Here is a 14,757-nt window from a genome sequence, read left to right on the forward strand (position 1 = left end):
TTTTCCTGACTGTTTTGTGAAGCACCTCCAGTTTTGCTGCGTTCTGAAAAGAATGAGCATGTCAATTCTTTTCAGCGCTTTTGCTAAGGTTTTTCACCCTAATGACAGGTGGAGTTGCAGATACCCGGAATTGATCCAGGGTATCTGGCCGACACTTAAATGGTGCTGGGGACAGGGGGATTGGAGCAGGCACAATATATTTACCGAATCCCTGGCTCCCGTGGCTCCTCCAGTTCCCCGCTCATTCCATATTCACTGCTTTCATCTGATTGGTTGCAGTCAGACACACCCCCAGCATCTGACTGCAACCAATCACAGACCTGGTCTGCGGGTCTATACAGAGAATGAGTAAGCACCGCATTCACCGGTCACCTCACTCAGGCTATTACCGGTCGCAAGTATCGCCAGCTGTGACCAGGAATCACCTGAGTGAAGTGACCGCTGATCGTGCGGATCATTCATTCTCTGGAGCTCACAGCGGGCAGTCCAGTTCTATGGCGCTTGCTTTGATCTTCAGATATCACCGTGGGATCTCGTGTGGATTAAGTCGGATCTGCAGGGGTGTGATTATGGGGTTAATAAAGTGGTGAAAAAGGGAGCTTTATGTCATTTTATTTCAAATAACGGACTTTTTCAGTGTTTATTTACAGTATTTTCACTTATTACAGATTGGTGATGGGGGGGGGGTCTCAGACGCCTGCCATTACCAATCTAGGGCTTAGTCGCAGCTAGGAGCTGCGATTGAGCCCTTATTGTCACCGCACCAGGGCAATTCGGGAAGAACCGGTAAAAACGCCACAAAAACCGCACCAAAAACAGCAGATGACTACCAGGAGACATCTTGCTACAAGATTAGGTTTTGGTCAGGAAAAAAAATCTGCAAAAATGTCCTGTGTGAACATAACACCCGATGAGCTCTAAGGCTATGTTTGTAAAGCTGCAGGTTCAGGGCTCAGCACATATTCACTGCATCTGCAGTGCTCAGTGGGTGTTCCCTGCATCTGCAGATTCAGTGCTCAGTGAGTGTCCACCACTTGTGAGGCTACAGGTTAGAGCACAGTGGGTGTTACCTGCTTGTGGATCTGCAAGTTCAGTGCTCAACAGGTGGTCACTGCTTCTGCAGGTTCAGTACTCGGTGGGTGTTTCCTGCTTGTAGAACTGCAGCTTCAGAGCTCACTGGGTGCCTATTGTTTGAGGAGCTACAGCTTCAGAGCTCATTGGGTGCTGCCTGTTTGTGGAGCTGCAGCTTCAGAGCTCATTGGGTGCTGCCTGTTTGTGGAGCTCCAGCTTCAGAGCTCATTGGGTGCTGCCGGTTTGTGGAGCTCCAGCTTCAGAGCTCATTGGGTGCTGCCGGTTTGTGGAGCTCCAGCTTCAGAGCTCATTGGGTGCTGCCGGTTTGTGGAGCTCCAGCTTCAGAGCTCATTGGGTGCTGCCGGTTTGTGGAGCTCCAGCTTCAGAGCTCATTATGTATTCCCTACATCTTAGATACCCCTGAGAAACAGCTGATTTAGGTGGCAACTCAGACAGATGCCCATCCAAGTAACATTCATGTTTGGTTCTAGATCAGAGGGAAATCCCTAGTAGGGAAAATTCTGTATGACATTAAGATACCCTATTGCAAAATGTGAACAAAGCAGGAATACAATGCCTCTTACCAATCGCCTTCTTCAGGGATTCAAATGTGATCTCTTCAGTGTTAATCTACAACAAAATAAAAAAAATGGACAGGTTACAATATTTTTGCCACTTTTAGGAAAAATTGAGCCCTTCAGAGGAGTCATCCCTTATTTTAGAAGTGAACCTGAAGTAGTGTGGGCTGGTGACATAATAAATCTAGAACAATAAATAAAATAAATAAAAAAAGTTAAGTAAACCCCTATACTCTTCTCCACAGTTGGCGCCACTTTTCTGCATCCGTACCAACATCTGGCAGGAGGGGGGCATTTCAAGGACAAAATGTAAAGGCTGCAGCTGATCAGCCCCCCGTCCGTCCCACCAGAAGATGAAGTCAGGATATCAGCAGGGAAGAGAGTACCTTGTGCAAAGGAGCGGCGCAGGCCCAGAATTGTCTAATTTCCTTATTTATTTTCAACACCACCCCAGAGCTCTACGTTTTCACTTTTACGGTAGAGGGCATTGAAGCAAGTGAAGGAGTGCCTCTATGGATACTTACTGGTAGAATTCTAATTGCTAGAAAAAAAGATATTGGGGCTCTGTGGAGGACCCGAGGTGCAAGGCAGCGGCGGCGACCAGAGGGGCAAGGCGGCGACGACCCGAAGGGGCAAGGCGGCGGCGACGACCCAGAGGGGCAAGGCGGCGGCGACGACCCAGAGGGGCAAGGCGGCGACGACGACCCAGAGGGGCAAGGCGGCGACGACGACCCAGAGGGGCAAGGCGGCGACGACGACCCAGAGGGGCAAGGCGGCGACGACGACCCAGAGGGGCAAGGCGTCGTCGACGACCCAGAGGGGCAAGGCGTCGTCGACGACCCAGAGGGGCAAGGCGGCGACGACGACCCAGAGGGGCAAGGCGGCGACGACGACCCAGAGGGGCAAGGCGGCGACGACGACCCAGAGGGGCAAGGCGGCGACGACGACCCAGAGGGGCAAGGCGGCGACGACGACCCAGAGGGGCAAGGCGGCGACGACGACCCAGAGGGGCAAGGCGGCGACGACGACGACCCAGAGGGGCAAGGCGGCGACGACGACCCAGAGGGGCAAGGCGGCGACGACGACCCAGAGGGGCAGCGTGGGGAACCAGAGGGGCAGCGTGGGGAACCAGAGGGGCAGCGTGGGGAACCAGAGGGGCAGCGTGGGGAACCAGAGGGGCAGCGTGGGGAACCAGAGGGGCAGCGTGGGGAACCAGAGGGGCAGCGTGGGGAACCAGAGGGGCAGCGTGGGGAACCAGAGGTGCAACGTGGGGAACAAGAGGTGGAACTTGGCCCCAACAACTTTAGTCTATACGCCACGCAGGTAATGCAAAATTTGGCCCAATGCACGGCATGGAACTGACATTATGCAAACCCCACAATGAAGGTACCTGGGTCTCTATATTTTTATGAATGATTGTGTCCCTGCGGCTAGACTACCACCGATTAACGAAAATTTCTAACATTGCAGATGAAGAAATGGCAGGGATCTTCTCAAATTTCCTTGGTCAAGCCAATTTCAGAGAAGCCTCTGCCTTGATAAAATAGGTGAAAACAGAGAACAACAGAATATATCATGAAATTGAAAGACACCTCACCTTGTCCTCGGTGCTACTTCCGGTCAGCATGTCCACCTGGATGGAAATGGTGTCTACAATGCTCTTCCTTCTAGACAGTCTATCTTCATCTATGGAGACAGGATAATCTTAGCGTGGCGTACGACAGGGTCTGGAAATTGCAGCATTGGTCTCAGACGCCTGGGGAAATTTTGGTAAAACGATTGCCGGATAGATCTTACAGGTGGTGAAGCCCAATCTTTAGCGATGCGCAAATCCTGGCACAATGGCGCACATTTACTTGCAATATTTTTCACACCTCACTAATTAGGCTGTCCTAGAAAAAAATTGCTCAGTGGTGATGTAGATCTGCACGGCACAAAGCAGCGGCAGTCCTCATATTGTAGGTGGGACACCACCACCGCAGCCCTAGAAACAAACTCTGGCGGGGGCACAAGTAATAAGGGAAAATCGTTCCAACAATAGACATTTTGCTATAAACTATCAACCCTTTTATTTTTTCCCCACACGTGCCTAAAATTTATGCACAGTATATATTTTTTTGCATTTACAATATACATGCATTACAAAACAGTGACTACCGTGATTGCTATGATATAGTCACTAATACGGTCTACATATAATATCTCCAGATAACAGGGACATGGCTAATATTCTAGAGAGCCTATAGGACACAAGCGGGCAGGTAATAGTATCGCCTGCAGGCGCCGGGAGGGATTGCGCTACGCTAGGTCAGCCTAGGGGGGGGGCTCAGCCACATCTTTACCTTTTGGACTTTTACGTAACTTTTTGACTGATGGGAACAGGGCTACATTGAGAAGAGAAAATGTTTGCTGTCAAAAGGAAAATTAGGAAGTCATTGGCCGCGCTGTTCACTGTAGAGGTCATCTTCCAAGACGAGGTGGTCTCAGAGTCAATGTCAAGACCCCAGCCGAGGACACCTTGAGCTTAGGAGTCCATAGTGGAGTCACCAGAACTGGCCGCTCAATGCAAACCATACTGACCACGCTGGAACATGACCTCCACAGTGACCTGCAGCTCCACACACAAGGAGAGGCCACACAAGAGATCCACAACCACAGGAACACCTCTGTATAGTGATATTCCCCTCTATAGGAAGATTTACAGGTGTCACCAAACATCTGATCACTATTACACAGCTCACATCTATAGTTACCTTCTATAACTATTTGAGATACCGTGTATATAGTAGTCACTGTGTACATACATTACATTACTGATCCTGAGTTACCTCCTGTATTATACTCCAGAGCTGCACTCACTATTCTGCTGGTGCAGTCACTGTGTACATACATTACATTACTGATCCTGATATACATCCTGTATTATACTACAGAGCTGCACTCACTATTCTGCTGGTGCAGTCACTGTGTACATACATTACATTACTGATCCTGAGTTACCTCCTGTATTATACTCCAGAGCTGCACTCACTATTCTGCTGGTGCAGTCACTGTGTACATACATTACATTACTGATCCTGAGTTACCTCCTGTATTATACTCCAGAGCTGCACTCACTATTCTGCTGGTGCAGTCACTGTGCACATACATTACATTACTGATCCTGTACTGATCCTGAATTACCTCCTGTATTGTACTCCAGAGCTGCACTCACTGTTCTGCTGGTGCAGTCACTGTGCACATACATTACATTACTGATCCTGTACTGATCCTGAATTACCTCCTGTATTGTACTCCAGAGCTGCACTCACTATTCTGCTGGTGCAGTCACTGTGTACATACATTACTGATCCCGAGTTACATCGAGTATCAAGTGGGAATTGCTCCTTTAAATGTAATTTTTATTTTAAGCTAATTTACAAAGGTAAAAAATTCAGAAAAAAAATAAAAAAGATGAACTCCCGTCCGTCCCAGTTTCTGTCTTTTGCAGCCCCCGGTATGTATCCTGTGCCCATGGGAGCTGCTCTGGATAATCCGTCACATGCTAACAGTTGCAGACACTTTGGATACAGCACAGAGGCAGCGCGGGGCTCGGAGCTGTTGGGAAGGTCGCTGCTCGTCACACTGCGTGTCTAGCTGGAGGAATGCCATCCCCGGTGACACTAGAGTATATATATACATATACATATATATATATATACATACATACACACACATATAGATATACATACACACACACACATATGTATGTGTATGTATGTATATGTGTGTATACATACATATACATTATATATATCTATATATATAATTGCCTTATTCTGTCTGTCTGTCATGCTCCAAAATTGTGTCCTTACGGTGACACATAGCTGATTGGCCGCTGGGCTCGCCATGGCCCCGCCCCCCCACACTGATTGGCCGCTCGCCCAGGCTGCGCCCCCACACGGATTGGCCAGCCGCTCGCCCAGGCTCCGCCCCCCCCCACAGATTGGCCTCTCACCCCGGCACCCTGCAGGCATTGGCAACTCGGCCACGCCACGCCCCGCCCCCCTCACGCAATGCACGCTAGCTCTGTCCCCCCCCCCCCCGCGCATTCCCCGAACCGACACGGTCACGGAGCCACGACTCACAGGTGAGTACTGTACCCCCGGGAGCCCACATCAGCGTACGCCGCAAACCCAGCCGACACATACCCTCGCATTGCTGGGCCTGGCCGGCGTATGCTGGTGTGGGCTCCCGTGCGAGCGGGGGACGAGATACGCTGGTAACCATGGTAGCATAGTTACCAGCGCATCAAGGTCCTGCAGCGGCGTAACATACACACACGCACAGACATAACAACAGACACACATCAGATCACACTCACTCTCACACACACCTCACACACACATCACATCGCATCCACACACTCACAACATCCTGGGATATCGCTTGCTTCTCGGCGGCGATACTGTGCTGTGAGCTTCCAGGACCTGTCAGAGGATCACATGGCCAGAAGCATGTGGTATCTCCGGATGTTGTGAGTGTGAGCGCATATGTGCGATATCGTCAATGTGTGTGTGCGTGAGTGTATGCGATCGTGTGTGTGCGTGTATGCGATCGGGTATGTGTGAGTGTATGCGATCGTGTGTGTGCGTGTATGCGATCGGGTATGTGTGAGTGTATGTGATCGTGTGTGTGCGTGTATGCGATCGGGTATGTGTGAGTGTATGCGATCGTGTGTGTGCGTGTATGCGATCGGGTGTGTGTGAGTGTATGCGATCGGGTGTGTGTGAGTGTATGCGATCGGGTGTGTGTGAGTGTATGCGATCGGGTGTGTGAGTGTATGTGATCGGGTGTGTGTGTGTGTGTGTGTATGCGATCGGATCTGTGAGTGTCGGCAGAGGAGCACGGCGTGCTGGGGGAGGCTGGGAGGAGATAGGCTGATCCTGGGGAAGGCTGGGAAGGGGAGGGGGGAGGCTGAGAGAAGAGAGGCTGATGCTGGGGAAGGCTGAGGCTGGGGTAGGCTAGGCTGATCCTGGAGAAGGCTGGGAGGGGGAGGCTGTGAGGGGGGAGGATGAGAGAAGAGAGGCTGGGGGAGGCTGAGGCTGGAAGGAGAGAAGCTGATGCTGGGGACAGAAAAGGCTGATGCTGGGAGGAGAGAGGCTGATCCTGGGGAAGGCTGGGAGGGGGAGGGGGGAGGCTGAGAGAAGAGAGGCTGTGGGAGGCTGAGGCTCGGGTAGGCTGGAAGGAGAGAGGCTGATGCTGTGGGCAGAGAGGCTGATGCTGGTGCAGCATGGGGGATGGAGCACGATGGGGGGTGCGCAGCATGGGGGATGGAGCACGATGGGGGGTGCGCAGCATGGGGGATGGAGCACGATGGGGAGTGCGCAGCATGGGGGATGGACCACGTTTGGGAGTGCGCAGCATGGGGCATGGAGCACATTTGGGAGTGTGCAGCATGGCGGATGGACCACGTTTAGGAGTGCGCCGTATGGAGGATGAACCACGTTTGGGAGTGCGCAGCATGGCGGATGGAGTACGTTTGGGAGTGCGCAGCATGGCGGATGGACCACGTTTGGGAGTGCGCAGCATCGCGGATGGAGCACATTTGGGAGTACGCAGCATGGCGGATGGAGCACGTTTGGGAGTGCGCAGCATGGCGGATGGAGCACGTTTGGGAGTGCGCAGCATGGCGGATGGAGCACGTTTGGGAGTGCGCAGCATGGCGGATGGAGCACGTTTGGGAGTGCGCAGCATGGCGGATGGACCACGTTTGGGAGTGCGCAGCATGGCGGATGGACCACGTTTCGGAGTGCGCAGCATGGTGGATGGAGCACGTTTGGGAGTGTGCAGCATAGCGGATGGACCACGTTTGGGAGTACGCAGCATGGCAGATGGAGCACGTTTGGGAGTGCGCAGCATGGCGGATGGAGCACGTTTGGGAGTGCGCAGCATGGCGAATGGAGCACGTTTGGGAGTGCGCAGCATGGCGGATGGAGCACGTTTGGGAGTGCGCAGCATGGCGGATGGAGCACGTTTGGGAGTGCGCAGCATGGCGGATGGAGCACGTTTGGGAGTGCGCAGCATGGCGGATGGAGCACGTTTGGGAGTGCGCAGCATTGCAGATGGAGCACGTTTGGGAGTGCGCAGCATGGGGGATGCAGCACGATGGGTAGTGCGCAGCATGGGGGATGGGGCACGATGGGAGGTGCACACCTCCCCCCAACACACACACACACACACACACACACACGCGCACTGCACAACACACCACACACACACACTGGGAACCACAGAACCACAAACACCGACCTACACAGACACCCACACACACAGACAACGCCGCACACACACAACACACAAACACCGCGGCATACATAAATATATGCACATACCGCACAACACACACATTGCACAAAACATACCTCCCCCCAAAACACACCACACACACACAATCCGTGCAACACACACACAACGCTACAGACACACAGCGCTCCACAAACAACGCAACACACGCAACACACATACAACACCGCTCTCACCCCCCGCCACACCCAGACAACACCCAGAACATGTACAGCGCCCTACACAAACACTTGGTAACTACACACAACAACATCTATATATATAACAAAAATTATACATTAACTACACAATAAATTCTAGATGCTTTAGAATCGGGCAACCTTCTAGTATATATATATATATATATATATATATATATATATATATATATATATATATATATATATATATATATATATATATATGCACACATACATATATACATACACACATACATATATACATACACATATATATATATATAGTCCTTGCAGAGGAGATCGCCGCCGTAATGTCTGCTACAAATGAAACAGCGGAGGACGAAGGACACGAGTGCTGGAATCACAATATACACAAGGCCGGGGCTCTTTATTCATTTATTCTGCGCCACTCCGGAGGCCAAAAATACTACAGGCATGAATATTGTATTAGTCCTGAGCCTGCCTCCTACTGACACCAAGCTAAAATGTATTATCTCAGTATCTGTAAGCTGGGTATCGCCTGCATAGGAGACAACAATGTCTTTTTGTAATAATTCCCATACTGATGTATGAAAAAAATAATATACTGACTACCAGCATCCACCACCAGAGGGAGCTAAGCGCATACATGCCCAGACGGAGATTCCTGTGTGTACAGGTCATCACAGGCTTCTATGGGCGAGGATCTCACCTGTCACCTGCGGTACATAAGGGACTGATAACCGCTCCACGCTGTAACCGCTGCCTCCGAGGGACTCGACTATCTTATTGGTCAGGAAGAAGACGTTCTTGTCCTGCTTGTCCAGTGATTTCGGAAGGCTGAAAAGAGGCAATTTAGTATAGAAGTCATATGAAGGTCCACATAGGATACAGACATGGATTCTCGAGCGAGCTCTGACCTGTAGCAAAGAGCGGATGACTCCTGAATTCAGAGAAAACAGCAGCTGAGATCCTGCACGCATCCACCACTAGAGGGAGCTTTAACATACTTGTACTAACTAGTTCCCCCTAGTGGTGGCTGTAGGTTGACAATCTTATTCTTTAAGTCTATACTGACCCCTTAAGGACATGTGACAGTGTATGGACCCGGCTCAGGAGATGATCCAGCAGATGTCAGCTGTGTCAGACAGCCAGCATCTCTCTGTAACAGAAGTGACCGGAGCTTGTTCTGATTGCTGCTATTAACCATTGAGATGCCAATATTATTCACTAATAGCATTTAAATGGTTTAATACACAATGCCCCTTTTTAACGTGATAGTGGCGAGCTAATGGGTTGCATGGGCTCCTGCTAAAATTCTGCTGCTATTAACCATTTATATGCCACTGTTATTCACGGACAGTAGCATTTAAACGGCTCAATTGACAATGCCTCATTTTCACGTGATTGCAGTGTGCTAATGGGTCGCCTGGGCTCCTGCTTAAAGACCGCTGCTATTAACCATTTAGATGCCACTGTTATTCACGGACAGCGGCGTTTAAATGGCTCAATTGACAATGTCCACTTTTCATGTGATTGCAGAGTGGTAATGGGTTGCCTGGGCTACTGCTGAAGGTCGTCTATTATAATTAACCTCCTCATCACCTTTAGCCACATTAAAAATAAACAAAATAAAGCCATAAAAAATGAGCTTATTCGGTAGTATGCAAACGTCTGATCAAAATATAAAAAAACTCAATTAACTTATAGGGTAAAATGCCGTAAAGAGAAAAATTAAAGATGAAGCAAGAGTAGCAATATTTTGGTTGCCACCCCTACTAAAAATAAATAAAATAATAATAATAATAATAATAAAAAAAAAATCTATTAAAATAACCCTTTTTTCAATTAAAAAAAAACCACACAAACAAAAAAACGTCAGACAGCTCTAACTATAACACGTTATGTAACATTTCCTTCTTACAGTAAACGGAAGAATAAATAAATGATGGCTCCAGAGGGGAGAGAAAAGAAGGGAATTTTGTTACTTACCGTAAATTCCTTTTCTTCTAGCTCCTATTGGGAGACCCAGACGATTGGGTGTATAGCTACTGCCTCCGGAGGCCACACAAAGCATTACACTAAAAAGTGTAAGGCCCCTCCCCTTCTGGCTATACACCCCCAGTGGGATCACTGGCTCACCAGTTTTAGTGCAAAAGCAAGAAGGAGGAAAGCCAATAACTTGGTTAAACAAATTCACTCCGAGTAACATCGGAGAACTGAAAAACCGTTCAACATGAACAACATGTGTACCCGAAAAAACCCAAAAATCCCGAAGGACAACAGGGCGGGTGCTGGGTCTCCCAATAGGAGCTAGAAGAAAAAAAATTTACGGTAAGTAACAAAATTCCCTTCTTCTTCGGCGCTCCATTGGGAGACCCAGACGATTGGGACGTCCAAAAGCTGTCCCTGGGTGGGTAAAGAAATACCTTATGTTAGAGCTGCGAAGACAGCCCTCCCCTACGGGGAGGCAACTGCCGCCTGCAGGACTCTTCTACCTAGGCTGGCGTCCGCCGAAGCATAGGTATGCACCTGATAATGTTTGGTGAAAGTGTGCAGACTCGACCAGGTAGCTGCCTGGCACACCTGTTGAGCCGTAGCCTGGTGTCGCAATGCCCAGGACGCACCCACGGCTCTGGTAGAATGGGCCTTCAGCCCTGATGGAACCGGAAGCCCAGCAGAACGGTAGGCTTCAAGAATTGGTTCTTTGATCCATCGAGCCAGGGTGGCTTTGGAAGCCTGCGACCCTTTGCGCTTACCAGCGACAAGGACAAAGAGTGCATCGGAGCGGCGCAGGGGCGCCGTGCGGGAAATGTAGATTCTGAGTGCTCTCACCAGATCTAACAAATGTAAATTCTTCTCATACCGATGAACTGCATGAGGACAAAAAGAAGGCAAAGAGATATCCTGATTAAGATGAAAAGAGGATACCACCTTCGGGAGAAACTCCTGAATGGGGCGCAGCACTACCTTGTCCTGGTGGAAGACCAGGAAAGGAGCCTTGGATGACAGCGCTGCTAGCTCAGACACTCTCCGAAGAGATGTGATCGCTACCAGAAAAGCCACTTTCTGTGATAGTCTACAAAGTGAAACCTCCCTCAGAGGCTCGAAGGGCGGCTTCTGGAGGGCAACTAGTACCCTGTTCAGATCCCATGGATCTAACGGCCGCTTGTACGGGGAAACAATATGACAAACCCCCTGCAGGAACGTGCGCACCTTAGGAAGTCGTGGTAGACGCTTTTGAAAAAAGACGGATAGCGACGAGACTTGCCCTTTAAGGGAGCCGAGCGACAAACCTTTTTCTAACCCAGATTGCAGGAAAGAAAGAAAGGTAGGCAATGCAAAAGGCCAGGGAGACACTCCCTGAGCAGAGCACCAGGATAAGAATATCCTCCACGTTCTGTGGTAGATCTTAGCGGACGTGGGCTTCCTAGCCTGTCTCATGGTGGCAACGACCCCTTGGGATAATCCTGAAGACCCTAGGATCCAGGACTCAATGGCCACCCAGTCAGGTTCAGGGCCGCAGAATTCCGATGGAAAAACGGCCCTTGGGACAGTAAGTCTGGTCGGTCTGGTAGTGCCGACGGTTGGCCGACCGTGAGATGCCACAGATCCGGATACCACGCCCTCCTTGGCCAGTCTGGGGCGACGAGTATGACGCGGCTGCAGTCGGATCTGATCTTGCGTAGCACTCTGGGCAAGAGTGCCAGAGGTGGAAACACATAAGGGAGCCGGAACTGCGACCAATCTTGCACTAAGGCGTCTGCCGCCAGAGTTCTGTGATCGCGAGACCGTGCTATGAAGGTTGGGACCTTGTTGTTGTGCCTGGACGCCATTAGGTCGACGTCCGGCCTTCCCCAGCGGCTACAGATTTCCTGAAACACGTCCGGGTGAAGGGACCATTCCCCTGCGTCCATGCCCTGGCGGCTGAGGAAGTGTGCTTCCCAGTTTTCTACGCCGGGGATGTGAACTGCGGATACGGTGGAGGCCGTGGCTTCCACCCACGTCAGAATCCGCCGGACTTCCTGGAAGGCTTGCCGACTGCGTGTCCCTCCTTGGTGATTGATGTATGCCACCGCTGTGGAGTTGTCCGACTGAATTCGGATCTGCCTTCCTTCCAGCCACTGCTGGAAGGCTAGTAGGGCAAGATACACTGCTCTGATTTCCAGAACATGGATCTGAAGGGTGGACTCCTGCTGAGTCCACGTACCCTGAGCCCTGTGGTGGAGAAAAACTGCTCCCCACCCTGACAGACTCGCGTCTGTCGTGACTACCGCCCAAGACGGTGGTAGGAAGGATCTTCCCTGTGATAATGAGGTGGGAAGAAGCCACCATTGCAGAGAGTCCTTCTGTGAAAAGGATACTTTCCTGTTCAGGGATGTTGACTTCCCGTCCCATTGGCGGAGAATGTCCCAATAAGGGGACGCAGATGAAACTGCGCAAACGGAACCGCCTCCATTGCCGCCACCATCTTCCCGAGGAAGTGCATGAGGCGTCTTAAGGAGTGCGACTGACCTTGCCGGAGAGTCTGCACCCCAGTCTGTAGTGACCGCTGCTTGTCCAGCGGAAGCTTCACTAGCGCTGAGAGGGTATGAAACTCCATGCCAAGATACGTTAGTGATTGGGTCGGTGACAGGTTTGACTTTGAGAAGTCGATGATCTACCCGAACGTCTGGAGAGTCTCCAGCGGAACATTCAGGCTGAGTTGGCATGCCTCTTGAGAGGGTGCCTTGACAAGTAGATCGTCCAAGTAAGGGATCACAGAGTGTCCCTGTGAGTGCAAGACTGCTACCACTGCCGCCATGACCTTGGTGAACACCCGTGGGGTTGTCGCCAGACCGAATGGCAGAGCTACGAACTGAAGATGGTCGTCTCCCATCACGAAACGTAGAAAACATTGGTGCTCTGTAGCAATCGGCACGTGGAGATAAGCATCTTTGATGTCTATTGATGCTAGGAAATATCCTTGAGACATTGAGGCAATGACGGAGCGGAGGGTTTCATCCGGAACCGCCTGGCGTTCACATGCTTGTTGAGCAGTTTTAGGTCCAGAACGGAACGGAAAGAGCCATCCTTTTTTGGCACCACAACCAGATTGGAGGAAAACCGTGTCTTGTTCCTGAAGAGGAACAGGGATTACCACTCCTTCTGCCTGCAGAAGAGCATCGGCTCGGTGGGGAGGTGGGGACGTTCTGAAGAATCGAGTCGGAGGACGAGAACAGAACTCTGTCCTGTGCACGTGGGCACAATGTCCCTCACCCACCGGTCTGTGACCTGTGGCAGCTAAATGTCGCCAAAGGCGAGCGAGTCTGCCATCAACCGCGGATGCGGAGAGATGAGAGAGCTGAGAGTCATGAGGAGACCGCCTTGGTAGCGGTTCCTCCGGCTGCCTTCCTTGGGCGTGATTGAGCCCCCGGAAACTGAGCCCCTCTGAGGCTTTTCAGCTCTTTTGGACGAGGACAATTGGGACCTGCCCGAGCTTGGGAAGGACCGAAACCTCGACTGTCCTTCCAGGACAGCATTAATAGGGTAAGTCGCAATGCAGACATTGCGAGGTTACGGACGCCCCTGCGGCACAAATGTACATATGCTCAAGACCAGCTGTGCAAGAACAGCTGAAAAGCTTAGGGTGCCCATACGGCTGTAAATGCCGGAGCAACCGACACGCCGATAGCCTCATAGACAGATTTCAACCAGAGTCCATCTGTCTGGCATCTTTAAGTGAAGTCCCATCTCCACTGCAACTATAGCTCTAGCCGCAAGCCTGGAGATTGGAGAATCCACCTTTGGACCCTGGGTCCCGCGCTTGACCACGTCAGGGGGAAAAGGATAACGTGTATCCTTAATACGTTTGGAGAAAACGCTTCTCTGGTAAGCGTGGTGTTCCTGGACTGCTTCTCTGAAGTCAGCGTGGCCAGAAAAATACTCAATATACGTTTAAGCTACTGAAATGGGACTTCTCCTGCTGTGAAGCTGACTCCTCCGCTGGGGGAGCTGAGGGAGAAAGATCCGACATTCCATTGATGGACGCTATAGGATCATTCCTTATGGCGTCACCATCCGGTGTATCCGGATTGAGAGCGTTGTCAGGATCAAAGTCCTGATGAGCTACGTCTGCCTCATCATACAGAGAGCCTCCTGGGACCCCCCCCCGGAGCACCGATTTTATTCCCAATGAGGGTGGCCAGGGAGCAATGATCCAGATTGCCCATGGCCTGTCCGGACTGCAAGTTTCTATCCCATTGCAACTCCATCCCTGTCCTTGGACAGGGTTGACAGGTGGTTCCTTTGGCCACGTCTAGTAGAGACCCCGGCTGACTAAGTGCTCCAGGGGAGCATTGCACACAATGGGGTTCAGTGCCGTGGAACAGTATCACATGCAGTAAAAACAGCATCGAAAGCCTGTGTTGCTTATATGCTGCTGCCGACTAGCCATATAGGACATAGAGCCAAGAATGGCGACCGTACAATGCAATGTATAGCATACAAGCATAAAGTACAATGAACACTGCAGCACATGCAATACAAGCAGCATAGAAAGCCTGTGCCTTGGCACCCCTGCTTTTCTGCTGCTGTAGACTAGCCATCTAGGGGAATATAGCCCA

At 51.0% G+C, this 14,757-nt stretch overlaps 1 protein-coding gene across 2 annotated transcripts in view; it reads right to left on the minus strand.

The window, feature by feature from the left end:
• The window catches only part of EFR3A (EFR3 homolog A), a 157,771-nt gene that overhangs the window by 18,789 nt on the left and 124,225 nt on the right, over positions 1-14,757 (minus strand). For both annotated transcript variants that reach the window (XM_075352857.1, XM_075352856.1), the window contains exons 16-18: positions 8,865-8,992; positions 3,247-3,335; positions 1,656-1,701 (exon numbers count right to left, since the gene is read on the minus strand). In XM_075352857.1, the coding sequence (XP_075208972.1) occupies positions 1,656-1,701; positions 3,247-3,335; positions 8,865-8,992 (263 nt within the window). The remainder of the gene's footprint in view (positions 1-1,655; positions 1,702-3,246; positions 3,336-8,864; positions 8,993-14,757) is intronic.

This window comes from Anomaloglossus baeobatrachus, chromosome 6 (assembly GCF_048569485.1).
Source record: "Anomaloglossus baeobatrachus isolate aAnoBae1 chromosome 6, aAnoBae1.hap1, whole genome shotgun sequence".
NCBI classification, from domain to species: domain Eukaryota; kingdom Metazoa; phylum Chordata; class Amphibia; order Anura; family Aromobatidae; genus Anomaloglossus; species Anomaloglossus baeobatrachus.